The sequence below is a fragment of the Rhinopithecus roxellana genome, chromosome 4 (genome assembly GCF_007565055.1).
Source record: "Rhinopithecus roxellana isolate Shanxi Qingling chromosome 4, ASM756505v1, whole genome shotgun sequence".
Lineage (NCBI taxonomy): Eukaryota > Metazoa > Chordata > Mammalia > Primates > Cercopithecidae > Rhinopithecus > Rhinopithecus roxellana.
Genome location: NC_044552.1, coordinates 88,075,804 through 88,095,983, shown reverse-complemented (window position 1 = coordinate 88,095,983; position 20,180 = coordinate 88,075,804). Strand labels below are relative to the sequence as shown.

Genomic DNA, 20,180 nt, shown 5'->3' with positions numbered 1-20,180 from the left:
CGTGGCTCAAGCCTGTAATCCTAGCACTTTGGGAGGCCGAGACGGGTGGATCACGAGGTCAGGAGATCGAGACCATCCTGGCTAACATGGTGAAACCCCATCTCTACTAAAAAAATACAAAAAAAAAACTAGCCGGGCGAGGTGGCGGGTGCCTGTAGTCCCAGCCACTCGGGAGGCTGAGGCAGGAGAATGGCATGAACCTGGGAGGCAGAGCTTGCAGTGAGCTGAGATCCGGCCACTGCACTCCAGCCTGGGCAACAGAGTAAGACTCTGTCTCAAAAAAAAAAAAAAAAAAAAGTAGATGGGAACAGATGGACTTTTGTTACAGCACTGTTCTTGTTCTTTAAATTCCTTTTTCATTATATGCCAATAATCACATCATGATCTGTCATCATTATTTTTAATAATCTATCAATCAGCTGTCAACCTATTAGGACTCCTTCTAATTTGTTGAAAGCAAAGAATCATAAATCCCCTAGATTGCCAAAATGTGTGTTATCCCTCAACTCAGTTCACTCCCTTTCTCAAACTCAGTACAGTTATTGCAAATTGTTCCTTGGTGTGGTAACCTAGAGGCACTGTGCCACAATAAGAGTAGGGATGGATGAATGGGGAAAGGATTGTGACCAAAAGGGAAGTGCTAATGAAGAGGTGTGTCTTTACGGAGACCAATTTTAGGAAATTTGTACAGGAAAATGGAGACCTGGAAATTGATTCTCTTTAAATGTTGTGTGCCTGCTCATCACTTGGAAAGTGTTCAAGGACAGCCAGGGGCCCTGTACTTCAGTTTGGAGACTGCTGGTCTCCGAAACCCTACACAATCTGTGTTCACCTCGTCCCATCTTTCTTTTTTTCTTTTTTTTTTTTTTTTTTGAGACTGAATTTCATTCTTGTTGCCCAGGCTGGAGTGCAATGGCGTGATCTCAGCTCACTGCAACCTCTGCCTCCCAGGTTCAAACAATTCTCCTGCCTCAGCCTCCTGAGTAGCTGGGATTACGGGCATGCACCAACATGCCTGGCTAATTTAGTATTTTTAGTAGAGATGGGCTTTCTCCATGTTGAGGCTGGTCTTGAACTCTTGACCTCAGGTGGTCCGCCCACCTCAGCCTCCCAAAGTGCTGGGATTACAGGCGTGAGCCACCACACCTGGCCCTCACCACATCTTTCTATCTTCATCCTCTCAACCTTGCTCTGGCCACAATGACATCCTCTCTGCTCCTTCAATGTCCCTAGCACTCCACAAACTGGGAGACTTTACTTTTCCCCCAAATGGCTCAAAAGTCACCTTTACAGTGAGGTCTTCCTCAACCACTCTATTTTAAACTGCAGTTTTACACACACACGCCCACGCACACGCATGCACACACGCACGCACACACACACACAATATTCCCTATTTTCTTGCTTTCCTTTTTCTCCATAGCATATAGTAAGCACTCAATAAATATTTGTTAAATGAATTAACTTTTAGAGACTGTAAATTTGTGTGTCAACATAAGCCATGAAATAATTTTCCATGTTATTAGACTTCGCTTGGGATTGGGTATGGGGAGTCTCTTAGGGCATGGCCATTTTCCACCCCTAATGACTCTGTATTACAGTGTGTCAGGAAGCAGTATGGGAAGCATATCGGATCTTTCTGGATCGCATCCCTGACACAGGGGAATATCAGGACTGGGTCAGCATCTGCCAGCAGGAGACCTTCTGCCTCTTTGATATTGGAAAAAACTTCAGCAATTCCCAGGAGCACCTGGATCTTCTCCAGCAGGTGAGCCTAAACACCACATGGTTATTTGGAACACTGCACAAATAGTTCCCAGGCTCCAGCCCCTAGGCCTTTTGAATTGGTTTCCACAGCATAATAGTTAGTTGAAGAAGTGCTTGGAGGTATCTGATTAGGCCAATACAAATTTTATTCTTGCAAAATAATATGGTACAGTCAGGTTGAAGTGTAGTTTAAGGGAGAAGGGAATGAAAATAGACTTTAGCTCTTCAGTTGGCATTATCTCCTGGTAAAGTTACTTTTTATCTTTATCTTTTTGCAGAGAATAAAACAGAGAAGTTTCCCTGAGAGGCAAGTATCCAATGTAGAGTGTGTGTGTGCTCTTGACTTTAAAAAGATAGTATAACGGAGTGAAACTAAGCTATTCTACCTGTAGGATTTTATGTCAGCCACTAAGATCTGTGTAGATTATTCTGACAGACAATTCCTGCATATAATGTACTGAAGATAAATCAGTACATAAAACAAAAATAAATAGACCTTATAGATTTAGATAGATGTTTGCATTGTTTGCAGATAAAATGAATTAATCACTATGTGATATGTATCTAATACGCACCTTCACTTATAAGAAATCGAGAAATTAAAATAGTTTGATTTTTAGAATTTATGGTAAACTATTAATTACCTCAAGAAAATATTTAATACAATCAAAGAACAACTTGAATTTTGAACTCTCACTTGGTATTCTGTAAAGTGCTAATATCTCTCAAACTAAATTACTAAAGCTCTAAGTTATATCCTCAACAAGAACTGAATATCAAATAAGAAAATCAAAAAACAAAATAAAGAGAAAAGGAAAACTACATTAGATTAAATGATTAAAGAAGAGAGACATTGTTGTCAAACTCTAAACTCACAAATTACATACATCTTATGGCATTTAGAAGTCTAAATCTGAAGATAATACTACAAAGAGAGACACAAATTTGGCCATACGAATTACTGACAGTACTTTACAATGCCTTTCGTATTTATCCCTTTTGTTTCTATTCCCTTTGCCAGTAACCTAGTCTGGGACCTTATTAATATACTCTGTGAAAAATGTCTAATCTGATCTCCCTGACAGATGTCCTTGCCTCTAACCTCTTCTCCTCCTTAACTTGCATAACTGCTGCTAGATTAATAAGTCTGAAATATTTCTTTTATTACATCGAGCCCTGTTCAATGGCTTTCAAAAGATTCCTACATCTTCCTCTTGCCGTTCTGAATATCCACCCCCGACCTTCTCTAGCCCACCTCCGTGTGCAGGAGGCTGAGTGGTAAGTACTGCATCACTGGCATCCCTTGCCTCTGGCTTCTGGTTACGGCCAGCCAGTGAGGAGGAAGAAATCAGAGAGAGAAGAGAATGCTGGCAGAAAATTTACACACACCTGCAGAGTCTTTAAGGCCTATTGGCCTTCCTCAGCTTCAGCTCAGTTCCTGCCAGGCCGTTCTTTCCAGAGGGCCTTATCTGTGGCTGGCTCCTGGTCTCCTCTCATCCCTTCTGGCCCCAAGGATAGTGTTAGCACCCCACTGTTACTGAAAATGTGGGGTACTGCACTCTCCCTTGCGGTTGCTCTTACACTCTTCACACAACTTCATAAATAATCCCTTTATTGAACTTTGCACCAGTTACCCCACTATGAGTGAGTCATCTGTTTCTTGCTAGAACCTTCACTGAGGCAGAAGCCGAACTAACTAATCCAGACCTTTCACCCCTTAACCTTTCCAACTTGGCCTCCCATTATTATTATCCATGATTCCACAGCTGCCACCATGCCTCTTCCTCACTGCATATCGACCACACCCTATTCATTCGGATTCTGACCCTAGCCTTTCCCTCTTGCTTGGAAGAATCTGCCTTTTCCACTCCATCTATCAAAATTCAACTCTCATTCAGGCTCCAGGTGGAATCCCACCTCACCAGGATGTCTTAATGGACTATTTGAGTTTACAGCAATCTCTTCCTGCTTTGAACTTTGTACTCTTTTTGGCACTTATATTTTTGTTGAACACTCCCTTGCTTTCTCCAGTTTTCCTGTAGGAGTATAAACTGCTCAAGGGCAGGAACTGTTTCATACTTTCCCACCTACTGTACAAAACTGAGCAAAATCCTCATATATTTTGTTAATCAACTATGTCTACCAAGCCACTCTTTTACAGATTTTAAAAAGAGATTGCCAGGAGAAATAATGTGACTAAGGAAAATCTTAGTACTAGAGTATTACCTTTGTTCACAAAACACAGACATATTGATTCTTCTCATTTAAATACAGGATAACACTTTACTAATGCTTCCACTTTTAAAAAAGAAAAAGAAGGCAACTCAGGGTCCATCCATAAAAAAAGAAATCAACAGAATGTACCAAATCTTGACAGAGAACCATTAAAAACTATAAGAAACAATTACCCAAGCCAGAAAGAAAAGGAAATAGAAGCATTTCATCTATTCCTGTACCTGCCAGCATTGCTGGAGAGAAAGAAAGGAACATGAAACAAACATTTTACATTAGCTATGGTTACCAAGTTGTTTTCAAAAACGAAAGAAAGAAAGAAAAAGAAAAGAAATTATCTTTTACTTTAATCCTTTCCAAGAAGACAAAACAAAATTTTCTCACCTGACTAACCCGTAAGTCTACCAATTTCAAATGACTTTGAAATAAAGCCAGTGGAAGAACTGAGTAGCTCAGCTTCCCAAATTACAGATCCTTGGTGATGGTACAGATTGCCAGTTTAATGGCAAATCACATCTTTTAGTAAAGGGTAAGAAAACATCATCACAGGGTCCTGCACAAAATAGACTGTTGACTTGTGACTAATGCGATAGCCAGCATTTTACTAGCTATTATTTTGGTTTTTTTTTTTTTTTTTTTTTTTTTTTACAGCAAGACACAGAAGGAGATGAGAGTGATATTAAGAGGAAGGAGATCTTACTATAAACAAAGATCTGTAAAGTAAAAAACAAATTGTCTAGGCTATGAGTGCTATAATGTTTGATATAATGAGAGTTGTTAAATATGGTCTCCATAAAAACCATTCATTAAGTACGTAGTATAATACCAGAAAAAAATAACAAGAATAGCTGATTTCAAATTCCACTATAGAGGCTAAATTTTTATCTGGCCTGTGTGTACAACTGTAGTCATCGATGTTTACAGTTAACATCTGTTCTGATTGACCAGAGCCTGTGGCAGGCTGATTGATAATATTTTATATATTACACATTAACAATATGGCAGAATTGTGTGTGGCAGAAATATGTAGGTGATACTATTGGCTATGACTAATTCTAGATAACTGTATTGTTAAACAGAACACCTAGCCATTCCCCTTGGCCTTCCCATCATCATGAGCCACAGAAAATTAGATCAAATATATCGGTCAAATGCTGCTATATTATACTAATGCAGACACAACGCTTTGGACCTAATAGCTTATAGTAACAAACCTTCCAGTGAGTTTCAGAAGATATTACTACCATTGTTACAGGACTTCTCCCTAATTCAGCTAAAAATGGGGTCCTTGTCTATCCCACAGCCATGAAAATTTAGGCTTGCAGATGGTTTGAAGGCTGAGTAAGGCAGGGTTTTATTGGGTGGAAAGGAAGAAAAGGGGGAAACAGGGACACTGGCCTAGCTAGACTGCTTCCCACCCACAGCTTGAATCCCAGGTTCCACACAGAAAGAGGAGGGACCAGGCTCCTCCTTGCTGCAAATGGCATGAACTTCCTGAGGCTCTACCCCAGTGGGCAGGCTGGTTGGAGTTTTTCCGGGGACCCCCTCCCCACTTGGCTCTTTCATTCCCCACTCTAAAGAAGTACGTCTAACCACTGGATTAAGAATAAAGACAAAGACAAAATCGCTTCCTGCTGACAGGGGCTGTTGTTTTGGGGAAACAGCAGTCAGAGCTCACTCAGAGGCCTATTTAAGGATTCCCAGCAGAAGGGGTCATTGTCTGAGGCTCTGGTTGCATGACTGTCTGGAGTCTGACGGCCCTTTTTGCCAGCATGTTGTGCTTCTGGCTTCCTTTCCCCTGAGCCCAATCCTAAGACAACCAGTTTAAGTTTGGGAAATTAACTCTTTCCAGTCTGGAGGATGCATCTGAGGGGAGCATAGTATGAAGACACAATTATGTATCAGTGAAGAGGGAACAGAGGAGGAGAAAGGCAAAATAAGGCATTTTTTAAAGGAGTCCCAGGGGTTCGGATGCATTTGAAAGGGATGCAGACTGAAGATGAATGGCTACACATCTAGAAAGAGGGGAGCAGGCATCCCTGGTTTCCTTCTCTTCCTAACATAACATATGCCCAGGGAGCATGAGAGAGAGAATTAACAGTGTCCTCTTTCCCTCTTCCATCCTTGCATCCCCAGATCCCAGTGACCTTGTCAATTCCCACCATGAATGCCAAAACAGCTTGCACCCATCAAGCAGGGAGGGCCTTAGAGAATGGAAATGATCTGCTCTCGCCTATGTCTCTATCCCTGCTACCGTCAGTAGCCTTGGAATTCCCTAGACCTCATTTATACCACAGACATTAACATGGCCTTTATCCACAAAACAGGAGGCTTGGGGTTGGCTAAATCAGCAGGAATCAGCCATGTTCAACTATGCTGTGCCTTTTAACCTCTGTTGTCATGTCTGGATCCCTCAGATCCAGTTTTCCTTCCTAGGGCTTTTACCTGCAGCTTGGAATTGAGTTTGGGACAAAAATATGTCTCGGGGGGTTCCATGGACTCGTTATCATAAGCTGAATGCTAAGGTGAAACTGGAACTGAGTCCTCCTGAAAGAGATCAAATGAAAAAAACTAAAAGATAGAAATGAAGTCCACAGGCAAGCAGCCCGGGCGGCACCCTGACAGCCCGGGCAGTGCCCTCAGCCTAGTTAAAGATCGACCCCGGACCCAACCGATTAGGTTAATTAGGTTATCTATAGACTCCGGACATTGTAAGGACAAACGTTGTGAAAGTCTCTGTCCTGCTCTAATTACCGGTGTCTGCCACATATCTTAGTCCTGGGCCCAGTACAAACACAATCCTCTATTTTGTCCCAACTTCCTGAGCCCAACACATCCCCCCCCCCACACACATCTCAGAAACACCACCTAGAGAGCCCCTGATAAGATCACAACCGTTTGTAGTTTTACTAAAAGCACGGGAACAAATGGAAAACTGTTAATTGTATTAACCAATTACCAGTTGTAATGCTGCAACCAAAAGAATTCCTTTGTACCTCTGTAACCTTGCATATCCTGTATGCATCGGGCTATAAAGAGCGGCCACATGCATCATTCGGGGCCCTCTTGTATGTTGTAAAACAGAGGGACCAAGTTCGAACTTGCATTAAAGATCCTTGCCGCTTGGCTTTGACTCTGGATTCTGGTGGACTTCTTCGGGGAATAAAGGGTCTGGGCATAACACTCCAACAAGGGAGAGAAAAGGATGTCTTGTGACACACCAAGTACTAGTAGCTATAGTTATGCTTGCTAGAATTTGGGTGCATGGTGCTTGGCTTTGTTTACTTCCCTTGGTCCTACTTCCCCAAAAAGGAAACCTCCATGTGATGGGCACCCTATTTATTCCCTATTTATTCCATCACCTGGCAGGATTTGCAGGATAATTGCTCAGAACTAGAACTCGATCCAGATTTCTACATTACCCATCCCTCTTGTTCTTTCTGAGTTGCAGCCAGAGATTGCTGGTTGGTTCACAGAAGAAGCAGGGTTAGTCTAAAATATAGGCAAAAACTTAAAAACAACTAATGAGTTTAGAATTTAATGACAAATGTATAAGTTTTGAAACATAATTTCCCTCTCTCCAGTCCTCATTTTTGTTAAAAACAAAATCATAATAGGACTGAGTTGTTTGCAAATAGACTTTGGTTTTATACTTGGCCTAATTATTTACATAAAGTGCAGCAATAATAATTATTTCTGCATAAGCCTTTCGGATTGGTTTTGATGGATGTCTGTTCCACAAGGAATCTCAGGTGAGACCTTTAAATGCTGACCCCAGCTATGGTTGTATCCTCAAATGCTTGTGAGGTGGGTGATCCCCTCCTCTTAAGGTCCTAAGATAAACTTGGAGCTCCTGGACCTGTTAGAAAGTGACATTCTTTACTGACCATAGGTCAAGGACCCTGTACAGGGCCTGCATAGACAAGGGTATGAAGCCAGTTTCCCCACTGGGAGGCTTTTATTGGTTCTGTAAGTCAAGATGGACTCCTTAAAAGGAGGCATACACTTTCAGTCAAAGCCTTGATAAAATACCCAATTTTTCCAATTGTGTCTTGTTGCAAAAGAAAAATGGAGTCTTATTGCACTGATGCAAACAACTATATTGCCATAAGTTAAGAATACTCACAGATAGTTTCCAAATTCTAAAGGAACCAGGCAGAGAGAAACAAACATGCTCCAAATTTTTATCCCAGGAGTATACATTACTTAATTTTTAAAAGCTATAAATAGTTCAAAATAAGTTTCCTTGACTCTGAAAAATAAAACAAGGATCAGCAATATTCCAAGAAAAAGTCAAAAGGTTGCTTCAGCTTTCTGAGTTCAGTCCATTTAGTTAACTCTGGTTTGGCTTGATATTCATGAGCATTTCAGCTCCTCATGAGTCCTGTACATTTTCCCTTATTCCAATGTTACAATCTCCAAAGTTATCAGAAGTCTGTATTTGAGAGCACCTGTTAAAGTCCTACAGCTTATTATGAAACATCTTTTGAAAAGGATAAAAACAAGACAGCAACTGTCTGTGAATAACAAAATGTCCAGCGTAGTTACAGATAGAAACAATTGACAAATTTGGTTATCTCTGTGGTTTACAATAAGTTAACATAACAACCTTAATTATGATTGATAGCATACTTTTAGACATTAGAATTTTCAAAATCCCACAGAATTTTGGAACACAGATCAGCATTATTTACCCAGATATGACCTAAAGAAGATTGAACATCACTTTGACAATCCCATGTACCTAAATACATCAAATAATCCTGTTTACCTCTTTTCTGGACATTCCAGGGGCTCTCTAGGCTATCCAAAAAGCCAGGTGTCAGGAAGAACAATTTTGAAACTGAAGTTTGATTTTGGGAAGCCTTTTAAATATGTTTAAAGCACTTGATATTATGAAATGTAATTCCAGATTGCCATAAATTATTTATTGTGCCAAAATGACGACTCGAAATCTTAAAGAAGCAAAAACCTTTTATAACCCTTTACAAATTTTGGCAAAGAGCAAATTAGGGCCTGAAGAAAATTTTGTTATGGTTTTATCTCAATGCTCAATTTACAGGAAAAACCGTATAATACCTTTTGTTTGAATTTAGTCAATATGTTCACACAAAGAACCTCTTCTGCAAGAGTAATTTCCACAATTCTTCCAGCACTTCTTTGAACCTTCAGCGTTTTTCCATCTAATTTAATACAATCCTTTAACCCTAGGCCAAAGTTTACATTTCCATGCCTTCTTATAACCTTTTACTATAAAAACACATTTTACTGTTCTTACACCCCTTGCATGTAAATCTGTTTGCAGTAGTTTCAATCACATGTTATATTGTTAACTCCCAACAATTTTTAACTTTAAGATAAAACCTGATAAGTTACTTTAATTGTGTGCTAACTGCAGCAGAGGTTTGCCTTTTTAGTTAAGGGTGTAATTAGTGCCATATGTCCCCAGGCGTTACCTATTGTGAAGCCAACAAGACAGTTCTCAAAACCCAAAAAGCAGTTTATAACCTCAAAACACTTAGCAAACCTTGCATCTGACCTGCATAGTTTAGTTCACCTATTTACATTTTAATGACACCTTCATTTTACCAATAATCTTTAAGGTTGTTTTTATTTCTTAAAGATTAAAGTCACATGCACTGAAAGGTACCACAGCTTTTAACTTTCCTTAAAAAAAATTAGATCCAAGTGCTTGTCTTTCTTCAGGCCAAATTAATGAGCGCTCTTTGACAGACATTACACACAGTACACACACAGACAGGCAGAAGAAACACCAGTCATTTAAGAGACTGATTTAGAAAAACATTCAAATATCAAACCAGAAAGGGCTCATCCCCTAAGGCAAGATTAGTAAACGAAGTCTTGCCGCTGTAATTACAAGCCACGCCCTCAAGATGTACAACAAGATGGAGGCTTGATTTCACAACCAAAACTTTGCAGAGAATACAGTGATAGTTGTTGGGGGTGGAGGTCTGGCCTGGTAAAGGGGAATAAGAACTTTAAAGGTTAACTGCAGAAGGGTTGGGGAAGAGTAAAGAAAAAAAAAAGTTTAAAAATGCCTCCAGAAGAACCTCTTATTCTTATGCAAGAGTTCCTCCACCAGGGAAGAAGTTTAATTACTGTCCGATGGAGCTGGACCCCTTGGCTGGGGAAGCAGAAGGCTGCTGCAGTGACACATGGCTGGGAACAAGCCAGCCAGCTGTGTAGGACCCTTAAGCGATGTGTCCCAGCCCCAGCAGGGAGGGAAGAGCAGTGGGGAGATGCTGCTCACGGCTCCTTTTTCAACCCCGAGAAAGGAAGGAAAGGGCCATGAAAATGCCCAGGAGTGATAGGGTATGGGGGCATGGTTTCCCCCACCCTCAGAAATCCGAGGATGAAAAGGCTTAGAAGCAACAATGAGAGGTTTTGAGTCCCCATTTCACTCACTACTTCTCGAGCCCCACGATGGGTGCCAAAAATGTTGCAGGACTTATCCTTAGTTTAGCTAAAGACAAGGTCCTTGTCCCTCCCACAGCCATGACAATTTAGGCTCTCAGATGGTTTGAAGGATGAGTAAAGCAGGGTTTTACTGGGTGGAAAGGAAGAAAAGTGGGAAAACAGGGACTCTTGCTAGCCCAGAGTCCCTGATAGAGTGCTTCCCGCACGCAGCTTGAATCTCAGGTTCCACACAGGAAGAGGAGGGGCCAGGCTCCTCCTCGCTGCAAACTGTGCAAACTTCCCAAGGCTCTATCCCATTGGGCAGGCCGGTTGGAGTTTTGTGGGGGACCCTCTCCCACCTGGCTCTCTCACCACTACTCCTTTCTAAGTAAAGCTTATTAGAATGGGCCAACATTATACACAAATAGCTCTAACACCATGACCTTGGATCTGCTCCTAGAATCTCTTCCACACCATCATTCCATGGCACTGAGAACCTACCACCAACTTCCTGGCTAGTTACCATTACAGGCAATGGCTGTGCCCAGAATACAGATTTAGTAAACCTGTATTACCCAGAAATCTACCTCTTTCCCATTACTGTAACCACAAGAGTTACTTTATTAGATAAGCTTAATGACTCTGAACGTGCAGGCTTGAGGGTCTGAGATTTTAACAAGAATATTTCAGTCACAGATCATGTCATCAATTGTCTCTGATGTCAAGAACACAGTGTAAGTGCAATGGAACTATAATATTAGGCCCCAAAGACCAGCTTTGCCTACCACAGAACCCCAGGACCACACAAAACCACTCCAGTGGAAAACACTGGAGTCAAATATAACCATTTTGGAGAGTTTTTTGAATTTTTCCTCAATGAGAATATATTCAAAAATTACTTCTGTAATTTAAAACCAGGTAAATCCAGTTTTAAAGTATGGTTTTCCTATAACTTTTAGGTCTACTCAGTATAAGAAATTTAAATGTATATTCTCTACTGTCATCAAGTTCTCTTTCACCACCTCTTCTTTCTTTTCTGTTGCACTAATAGAAAAGATGAAGTATCTACAGAGAAGACATTGGGAGAGCCTGGTGAAACCATTATGGTTTCAACAGGTAAGCCTAGATCTAATTTCTTTGCTTCTAAACTTTCATTCAAATCATGATAGCATGTAATTTATAAAATAATTTCTAATTGAAGATATTGTTTATAATGTACTTTCTCAAAGCTAGCTTATATTTCTAACCTTGTAAAATAATTTAAATTTATTGTATAAAACTTGGAAAATACAGAAAAGAATAAAGGTAAAACCAAACCACTCAATATCTCACAGTCTGGAAGCAACCATCATGAACATTTACTATTTTCTGCCTTCTTTCTTCTATTATATGCACATATTACTGAGACCGTTTTTACTTAGAGTTTGTGTCATTTTTTCCACTTAACCCGATGTAAAGGATATTTTATAGTTCCACTAAAATTTCTTCAAAATTATCATTTTAATGACTTGCAACATTCTATTGCATCCATACAGATGTCATCAACTTAACTATTGCATCATTGTAACTGACATTACAAATAGTGTTTTAATTAAGATATTTAAACATAAATCTTTGTCAAATCACTAATTTCTAAAAATAGGTTACTAAATCAAACACTATGGATTTTAAGGCTTTTAATAAATTTTGCCAAATTTGTTTTCCAGAAATTTTGTTACAATTTAAATATCCCACTGGCAGAAAAGACAAGAGCCTGTCTCATTACAACACTTATCAATATTGAATATTACTATTTATTCTAGAGTTTGCCAAAAGGCAGAGGAAAATCATTTCTCCTGTGTATATTAGATGTTTGAAATTTCTCTTTCATGTATATTTCTATTGCAGTCTTCCCACTTTCTCATATAATCTAAAAATACTTTTAAACATATACAATAAAACTATTCTCTGGGCATTGTATTCCCCAGTTCATTTGATTTTTAGTAATGTGAATAAGGTTTTAAGAAATTAATTTTTGAGAACTTAAAATGTAGAAATTGAGAAAACAGATATTTGTAAATAAATGGTAATATTAGTTTCCCATTTCTTTCTTTACTGACATTCAGAGTAAGCTGCTGTGCCTATATTTCAGTTTTCTCCTAAGTTCAGCTAATTTATCATTTCTAGACTGACTTGTAGATAATAATAGGACAAGCCTAGTTGAATTTTAATTATAAAATAGTTAGCAGTAAAATGCATTTTTAACAATAAAAAGAACTGCATAGTTAATTCCCACTTATAAACAGCTCAGATTTGACCTGTGACACCTAATATCAAGTCTTATTCAAAAAGGTATTATTTAGAGGAGGAGCATACAAACATGTAAAAAGAAGTTTTGTACTGACTTCATTTTAAATGGGAAAACAATCAAAATTAATAAGAGAATTGAAATTTGTATTTCTACTTTAAATTTGTAGTTAGTATACTTTAGCTGATAGAAACTTTTGTAATAACAAGATCAGATTTAGTAAGATAAGTTACAATAAGTTAAAATGACCTCTTTCTTATAAATTATTTTTCATTTTTTTAAATAAAAACTTTGAGGGACCAGTGGACAACTGATATAATATAATGTGATATATCACCACCATATATTTGAGTTCTAGCAACAAATGTTTTAGAATTATTTACCCAGTACTTCTGGACACCTGAGGTTGAAGTACACACACAGAACAGTCAAGATTAGATTTTGATTGGGAAATATTACTAGGTGCCTAGGTGTGAAGGAAGAGTGAGAAACTTCCAAAAGAGGCTGAATGCATTGGAAGGTAAACCCAGGCTACCTAATAATTGTTTTTAGTTGTAATTATGTGAATAATTTATATTTTCAAGGTAATAAAATGAAAGGATAGACAAATAAAAATTTGTTCTTCTAGGGTACTAGCTAAGCATTTTCTTATTGTAACAAAAATTGTAGCATAAACCAATTATTCATAGAATTACAAAATTTGAAGATGCCTTACATTGGCAATAGTCTGGTGAAGTCCAGAGCACAGAACACACCCATCCCAATTGCTCACAGCAGGATTCTTCAATGAGGGCAGAAGGGGAAGATGCCAGGGACCACACCCTTTGAGGTTCTGATATGCCACAGGGTATGTACTTTATTAGCCAAAAATCTATCTTGCCTAGATGATTCTGATACCCACTCTCATGCCCCCACTAGGAAGCACAATTTCACACCCAGTGCAATTACTTCACAGAGCCTCACAGTGACAAGTGACTACTTGTGACTGCCAGTTCCCAGGTACCACGTGCTCTTCAGGGAGTGAGGAAAGATCGAATCATTTTTCAGGATATCCTGTTTTCTAAAACACAAGAATAAACTAAGGCATTCTACGTTTTTGCCTAATTAAGGTTGAAATGGAAAGCTGTTTCTGGCTAAATATAAACCAATTAACAATAACACTATTTTATCTGAGCATTTTTTAAATAGTAATTTATTACAAAATAGAAATGCATTTGTATTACAATAATGCTTTTTTCTTTGCTTGAATAGAACCTAGACTTGCACTCTATGAAGATCTTTAAAAATATCAAAACATTTGCCACATATTTGAAATGGTCTGTGGTGATCTGTTCTAAAAGAAGTGAAATTCATAGCATCTTAATGTTCTTTCATCTCTTGGATTTTCTGATTAAAATATTATGCCTCAATGATTGCTAAAGCAATCTACATTTTAAAGACTTGGGTAGTATTCTAAGAAAACTCTCAGGAGAGCAAATTCAAGGTAAACATCTGCCTATGCGTCCTTTATATAGTGTCAAAAAGAAAAAATTAATCAGGTCTCATCTAGCAAAAGCATTTAACAATAACACATACAGGGGAGCACCAAACTTGGGTCTTTAATGGAAAGAATTAAGAATTTAGAACAGAGTATGAGTCATATTTTTTCAAGAACGCATTTATGTGATCTTAAAAAGATGAGTTCAGAAGGCACCTAACATCTGTAAATTTCAGAATGACAAAAAAGCATATTGAATTTTGACATCATTCTAATTTAAACTCCTCTGTTCTCATTTTTGTGTCCTTAATTTTTAAAATTTTCACAGATGTTGCCAGCGTCTCACTTGGGCCTTTGCCTGTCACTCCTGATGACACCCTCCTCAATGAAATTCTCGATAATGCACTCAATGATACCAAGATGCCTACAACAGTAAGAAGTTCCTAGAGTCGATCTAGCTCTTCATGTGTCTGTTTTTGTTCTTTACCAAAACAGGAAAAGAGAATGGATAAACCATCCATTCAATAATATTAGTGCTGTATTTTTGTCACTCGGTTAAGAGTCAGTGACTTTGTTCTATTCTTTATTCTGACTTCTTAGGTACTGAGGGGGGAAACACAGATTGAGACCTAGAATAAAGGGAGAGGAGTTACAAGAAACAATTTAATTATAAGCTGTGGAGCGCTGGAGCCCTTTTGCCCCAGTACCTAACAGAACTTAAATGTACTGGTGCTTACCAAGTGTTAGAATGAATCAATCAATCATGAAGCTCTTTCGCCACTGAAGTATAATTCTATGTTGACAGTAAGAGTGAAGGTTTTGTTCTCAGTCATGTCCAGGATGAATAGGTCAAATAGATATCAAAATGATCAAAATCCTGTGTGTAAAACTGGAGAAAAATAAACACAGAACACAGTGAACACCGTGTCCTAAGGCAAAGAGGAGCACTGGCCACCACTCTGACAGATGAGATGACTCATCTGTCATCTCTTTTCTCACAATCCCTATGTCCCATCTTCTTCAAAAACTAATACAAGTTGCTCTCTCTGATTAAATATCCCCAGAATATTTCATTTCACATTCATTTAAATGTTCCATGAAACTTCCAATTTGCCTGACAAAATGGTAAGCTTCTAAAGAATACTGCATGTCAGACTTTTTAGTGTCCTATTGATCCTAGCACCAAGCTACACCCATACAGATGCTCAATGTGTGTTTTTTGAATGAATGAAAATCTTTTAAACAAACATCAGAAGTCTTTTAAATGTGGATCCACATCCTCCTTGTGTCCTACTAAAGTTAGAGAGAGGCTGCAATATTGTCCACGCCCATGGCAGAGGGGAGTTTGTGACAAGAAATGAGGAGGAAATACATCTGCTACCATTTATCCTGTTGAGCTCTGTCCTTCAGGACAATTTCCATTGACTGTTCTCTTCTTTCAGCTTCAGTAACTCTAATTTCACTATTAGAGGCAATGTACGTAACCAGAGATATTCAACTTTCTGCAGATATATTTTTTACTTTTTTAAGAAAACTAACGGACCTTAGTATCTTCTGGGAATCCAAGGTTGAAAACTGTCAAACCCAAGTTTGAAACTGAGTTCTGGGCTCGCTCTGTGCCCTGGAAACCCATATGAATTCAGAGCAATGAGAGATCCCTGCTGGTTTCCAGACCAACAGGCAAGAAGGATGTCCCCTTGGCCCTTAGTGATGGAGCCGAGTCCAGATCCTCAGAACTGTGCCTCCGTTCTTAGTCACCTGCTTCCAAAGGTGGCCTAAATACATCATTCCTTCTGAGAGAAATTTCAAACTTTCTCTTGGCTTGATAGTACTTTCTAATTAGTTTCAATGTGAAATTTAAGCACAAATATTCTCATTAAACCAGTCTAGTCTCTTCTCTAAGTTCTAGTTAAAAGGATTTTGATTGCAAAACACTTAAGCCTTCATAATCCACTTCTTGAGACAGTATCAACATATATTATCTAAAATAACCATTTATTTGTAGTTTAGGTTAACAGAGTTCTTTTTTTTTTTTTTTTTTAACTCAGGAAAGAGAAACAGAACTCGCTGTGTCTGAGGAGCAGAGGGTGGAGCTCAGCATCTCTCTATTAAACCAGAGGTTCAAGGCAGAGCTCGCTGACTCTCAGTCACCATATTACCAGGAGCTAGCAGGAAAGTCCCAACTTCAGGTGAGTAGACCCAGCCCGTACAACCACACCCCAAGCTGTGACTGAGAGGTGGGAGCCGACAGCCCTTATGGTGAATAGGTCCAGCTTCTCATGTCATTCATATTCAACCATTTAAAAGAAAACCAAAATTACAATGGATCCTAACATGTCAGAACAAATGGATCTCCAGGAAAGTTTTTTATTCCGGCTTTTCTATTCTCGAAACCTGCAGTGGTCCCCACCTTCCCCCTCTATCCACAGTTTCGGTTACCCTGTCAACTATAGTCCAAAAATATTAAATTGAAAATTCCAGAAGTAAACAATTCATTAAGAAGGTCAATAGTCGCCTAACATATGTCACAATTTCTATACCATTTACCTTACTTCACCTCATCACATAGGCATTATACTGAGAGAGAGAGAGAGACCACATTCACATAACTTTTCTTGTAGTATGTTGTTACAATTGTTCTATTTCATTATTAGTTATTGTTGTAAATCTTTTACTGTACCTAATTTATAAATTAAACTTTATCATAGGTATGTATGTATGGAAAAAAATAGTATATATGGGATTAGGTACTCTCCACAATTTCAGACATCCATGGGGTCTTAGAATGTACTCTCCACAGAGGATAAAAAGGGACTACTGTGTTTACATTTATATTTTCTTTAAAAATTAGTAGGTTTTGCCAACCACGGTGGCTCATGCCTGTAATTCTAGCACTTTGGGCGGCCAAAGTGGGCAGATCAGGAATTCGAGGTCAGCAATTCAAGACCAGCCTGGCCAACGTGGCAACACCCCGTCTCTACTAAAAATACAAAAATTAGCTGGGTGTGGTGGTGGGTGCCTGTAATCCCAGATACTCGGGAGGCTGAGGCAGGAGAACTGCTTGAACCCAGGGGGCAGAGGTTGCAGTGAGCCAAGATCGTGCCACTTCACTCCAGCCTGGGTGAAAGAGTGAAACTTTGTCCCAAAAAATAAATGAATGAAATTTAAAATAAATAAATAAAAATTAGTAGGTTTTAAAATCTCATTTAACTGAAAGACATTATGCAGATGCTCTATAGCTAGACTACCATTATGGTGATGGTTTCACTGGTATATACTTATAGACAAATTCATCAAGATGTATATATTAAATATGGACAGCTTTTGATATGTCAATTATACCTCAATAAAGTAGATTTAAATAAAATAAAATGACTATTAGGCATCAAGTAGAGAAGATACTGGATTAAAATATAAATTCTTAATTCATAATACTTTGTCTTTACATAATATTTCTATTTTTACAGTTTGATGCAATTTAAAGACATAATATTTTTCATGGGTGATAAGAGGAAGGCAATTATATTGTCCATGTTATCAATTAATAAACTGAGGAGCTTTCCCAAGATGTCTCTTCCATCTCTGACCTTTGTTACATCTGTCTGTCCCTAATTAAATTCAAACGCTCTTCAATTCCCTGCAGGATAAATCCAGCTACTATGCTGAGTGTGGCATCTATATGCCATAATAAGATCTCTGCTTTTTTTGTTTTGTTTTGTTTTTGAGCCTCACCGTATACCAGTTCCTTATCATCCCCCTCCTTTTCACTCTAGTTTCCAGGAATGCAAACTATTTCCAACTTTTCCGACTGTTTAGCCTTTACATGTGCTGTCTGCTCTGTCTAGCATGCCCTTCCCCAAGTCTTGTTTTACATACTTCAACATGGAAAGTTTCCTCTACCCATTCTGCATCCAGTGTCTTTCCTGGGCTCACTCATTGCTTTCACAACACCCTTTCTTGATATTGCTTGCTTATGTATCTATGGCCTTTGTTGTCTCTATTCCTCCCTCTTCATTCACCCTACTCATCACCACCAGGCTATGAGCTTCTCCTAGAGAACAGGAGCTGTTCTTTCAATCTCTGATGCCTAACTTTCTAATACAGAGTTTGGGATGCAGTTAACTACTCAGTAATCATTTGTATAAATGCAACTGAAAATAGAAGCATCCATGAGATTACATAGCCAAGAACTACATTTGTGGACAACAGGAGTGCACATGAATCTTACTCAGCATGGCCAGGGAACAAACAGACCCCCTTCTCATGGTTGGAGAATTCAATACTTATCTCTTCTCACCCAGAGAGGAGACAAATAAGTGAAACATTCTTAACCTCCAGCCTCTCTCTGCATCAGCATTCAGTCAATAAAATGTAAAGAATTCTTTCTACAAACGTCAAAGTAAAAGAATCAGCATGGGGCATTTATGAACCGGAAAACTACTCAGACATGGATTATTAGACCAAATGAATTAAAAAATAGTTCGTTAACAAACTATTTTTCTTTGGAACATTCTTTTTGGCAATTCCTTAATATAGTCAGAATATCTTCAAAGCAGAGTAACTGGCCATAGGCTCTTCGATGATCTAGTGTCAATTTTCTAAACACCTATAACAATTTGATGTAGAGTAATGCAAATACATTGGGATTTTTTAAAAATCAGAGTTCTAGTCCTGGTTTTGCCAAAAAATTAGCTCTGAGAAATTGGAGAGTCCTAGCCTAACTTCCTCACTTAGAAGTTGTATAAGATGACTTCAGAGTTCCTTTCCAAGTCTAAACTGCTGTGTATAGACATAATAGCTAGTACTTTTCTTAATGCTTCACATGTACTAACTCATTTAACTTTTCATTCTATAAGTGAGTAAAATTATTTCCTCTTTTTATAATAGGGAACTGAGGAAAGGAGATTAATATGTCCAACGGTGTCACATTTATTATCTGGCAAAGCCAAGATTCCAACCCAAGCAGCCTGGCACCAGAACTCTTGCTCTTAACCACCATGCCATGCCTCCTATTTTTCCCAAATAAATATTTGTGGGAAAGGACTACTGTGTCATCATCAAACGGGCATGTCTTCTTTTTCTTTTCTTTTCTTTTTTTTTTTTTTTTTTTTTTTTTTTTGAGATGGAGTTCAACTCTTGTTGCCCAGGCTGGAGTGCGATGGTGAATCTCAGCTCACTGCAACCTCCACCTCCCGGGTTCAAGTGATTCTCCTGCCTCAGCCTCCCAAGTAGCTGAAATTACAGGCATGCACCACCACGGCCGGCTAATTTTGTAGTTTTAGTAGAGACAGGATTTCACCATGTTGATCAGGCTGGTCTCGAACTCCTGACCTCAGGTGATCCACCATCCTCGGCCTCCCAACGTGCTGGGATTACAGGCGTGAGCCACCACGCCCGGCCAAACAGGCATGTCTTGCTAGCCTCTGAAAAACTTATAAGCCAAAGAAGAGTATACCCTGCCCAATCTTGTTCCAGAGACCCCTGGCATCAGTCCTGATGGTTCCGTTTGCGCAGTCGTCACTGATTTCTCTAAGATGGAACCCCTCTGCTTACAACATCTGTTCCCTCACCAGGCTCCCCAGCAGGGCCCCAACCACCTCACAGCCTGCCATCAGATAACTAATCAGCCCCACCACAGCCCAATGCCTGCATTAGCACAGACATTCAGGCCTAATCAGGAATTAATGGACAGTGCTTTGCAGTAATTTAATTTCCACAATAAACCTAATGAGCAATTTAATACAAATGTCAAAAGGAATCATTTAGTTGTTGTCTGAATGCTTTCTCCTGTGCAAACATTCATGAGAACTCAACACGGCTGCCTTTTTATAGCCCAGTTAACATACATTCCAGCAGAATCAGGGAGGCTCCTGTGCATTCAGTATTATTAATAAGGTTAACTGGGCACTTAATTAGCAATTTAGTGGTTAGTGCTCCATGACTAGAAGGTCCCCAGAAGATTATTTAGCAGAATTAACTGAGGCTTTTGTCATCTCCTCC

At 38.9% G+C, this 20,180-nt stretch overlaps 1 protein-coding gene across 2 annotated transcripts in view; it reads left to right on the top strand.

Moving 5' to 3' along the window:
* The window catches only part of IMPG1 (interphotoreceptor matrix proteoglycan 1), a 158,119-nt gene that overhangs the window by 37,504 nt on the left and 100,435 nt on the right, over positions 1-20,180 (top strand). For both annotated transcript variants that reach the window (XM_030929175.1, XM_010372244.2), the window contains 5 exons: positions 1,602-1,768; positions 2,046-2,074; positions 11,468-11,532; positions 14,509-14,612; positions 16,229-16,369. In XM_030929175.1, coding sequence (XP_030785035.1) covers positions 1,602-1,768; positions 2,046-2,074; positions 11,468-11,532; positions 14,509-14,612; positions 16,229-16,369 — 506 coding nt within the window. The remainder of the gene's footprint in view (positions 1-1,601; positions 1,769-2,045; positions 2,075-11,467; positions 11,533-14,508; positions 14,613-16,228; positions 16,370-20,180) is intronic.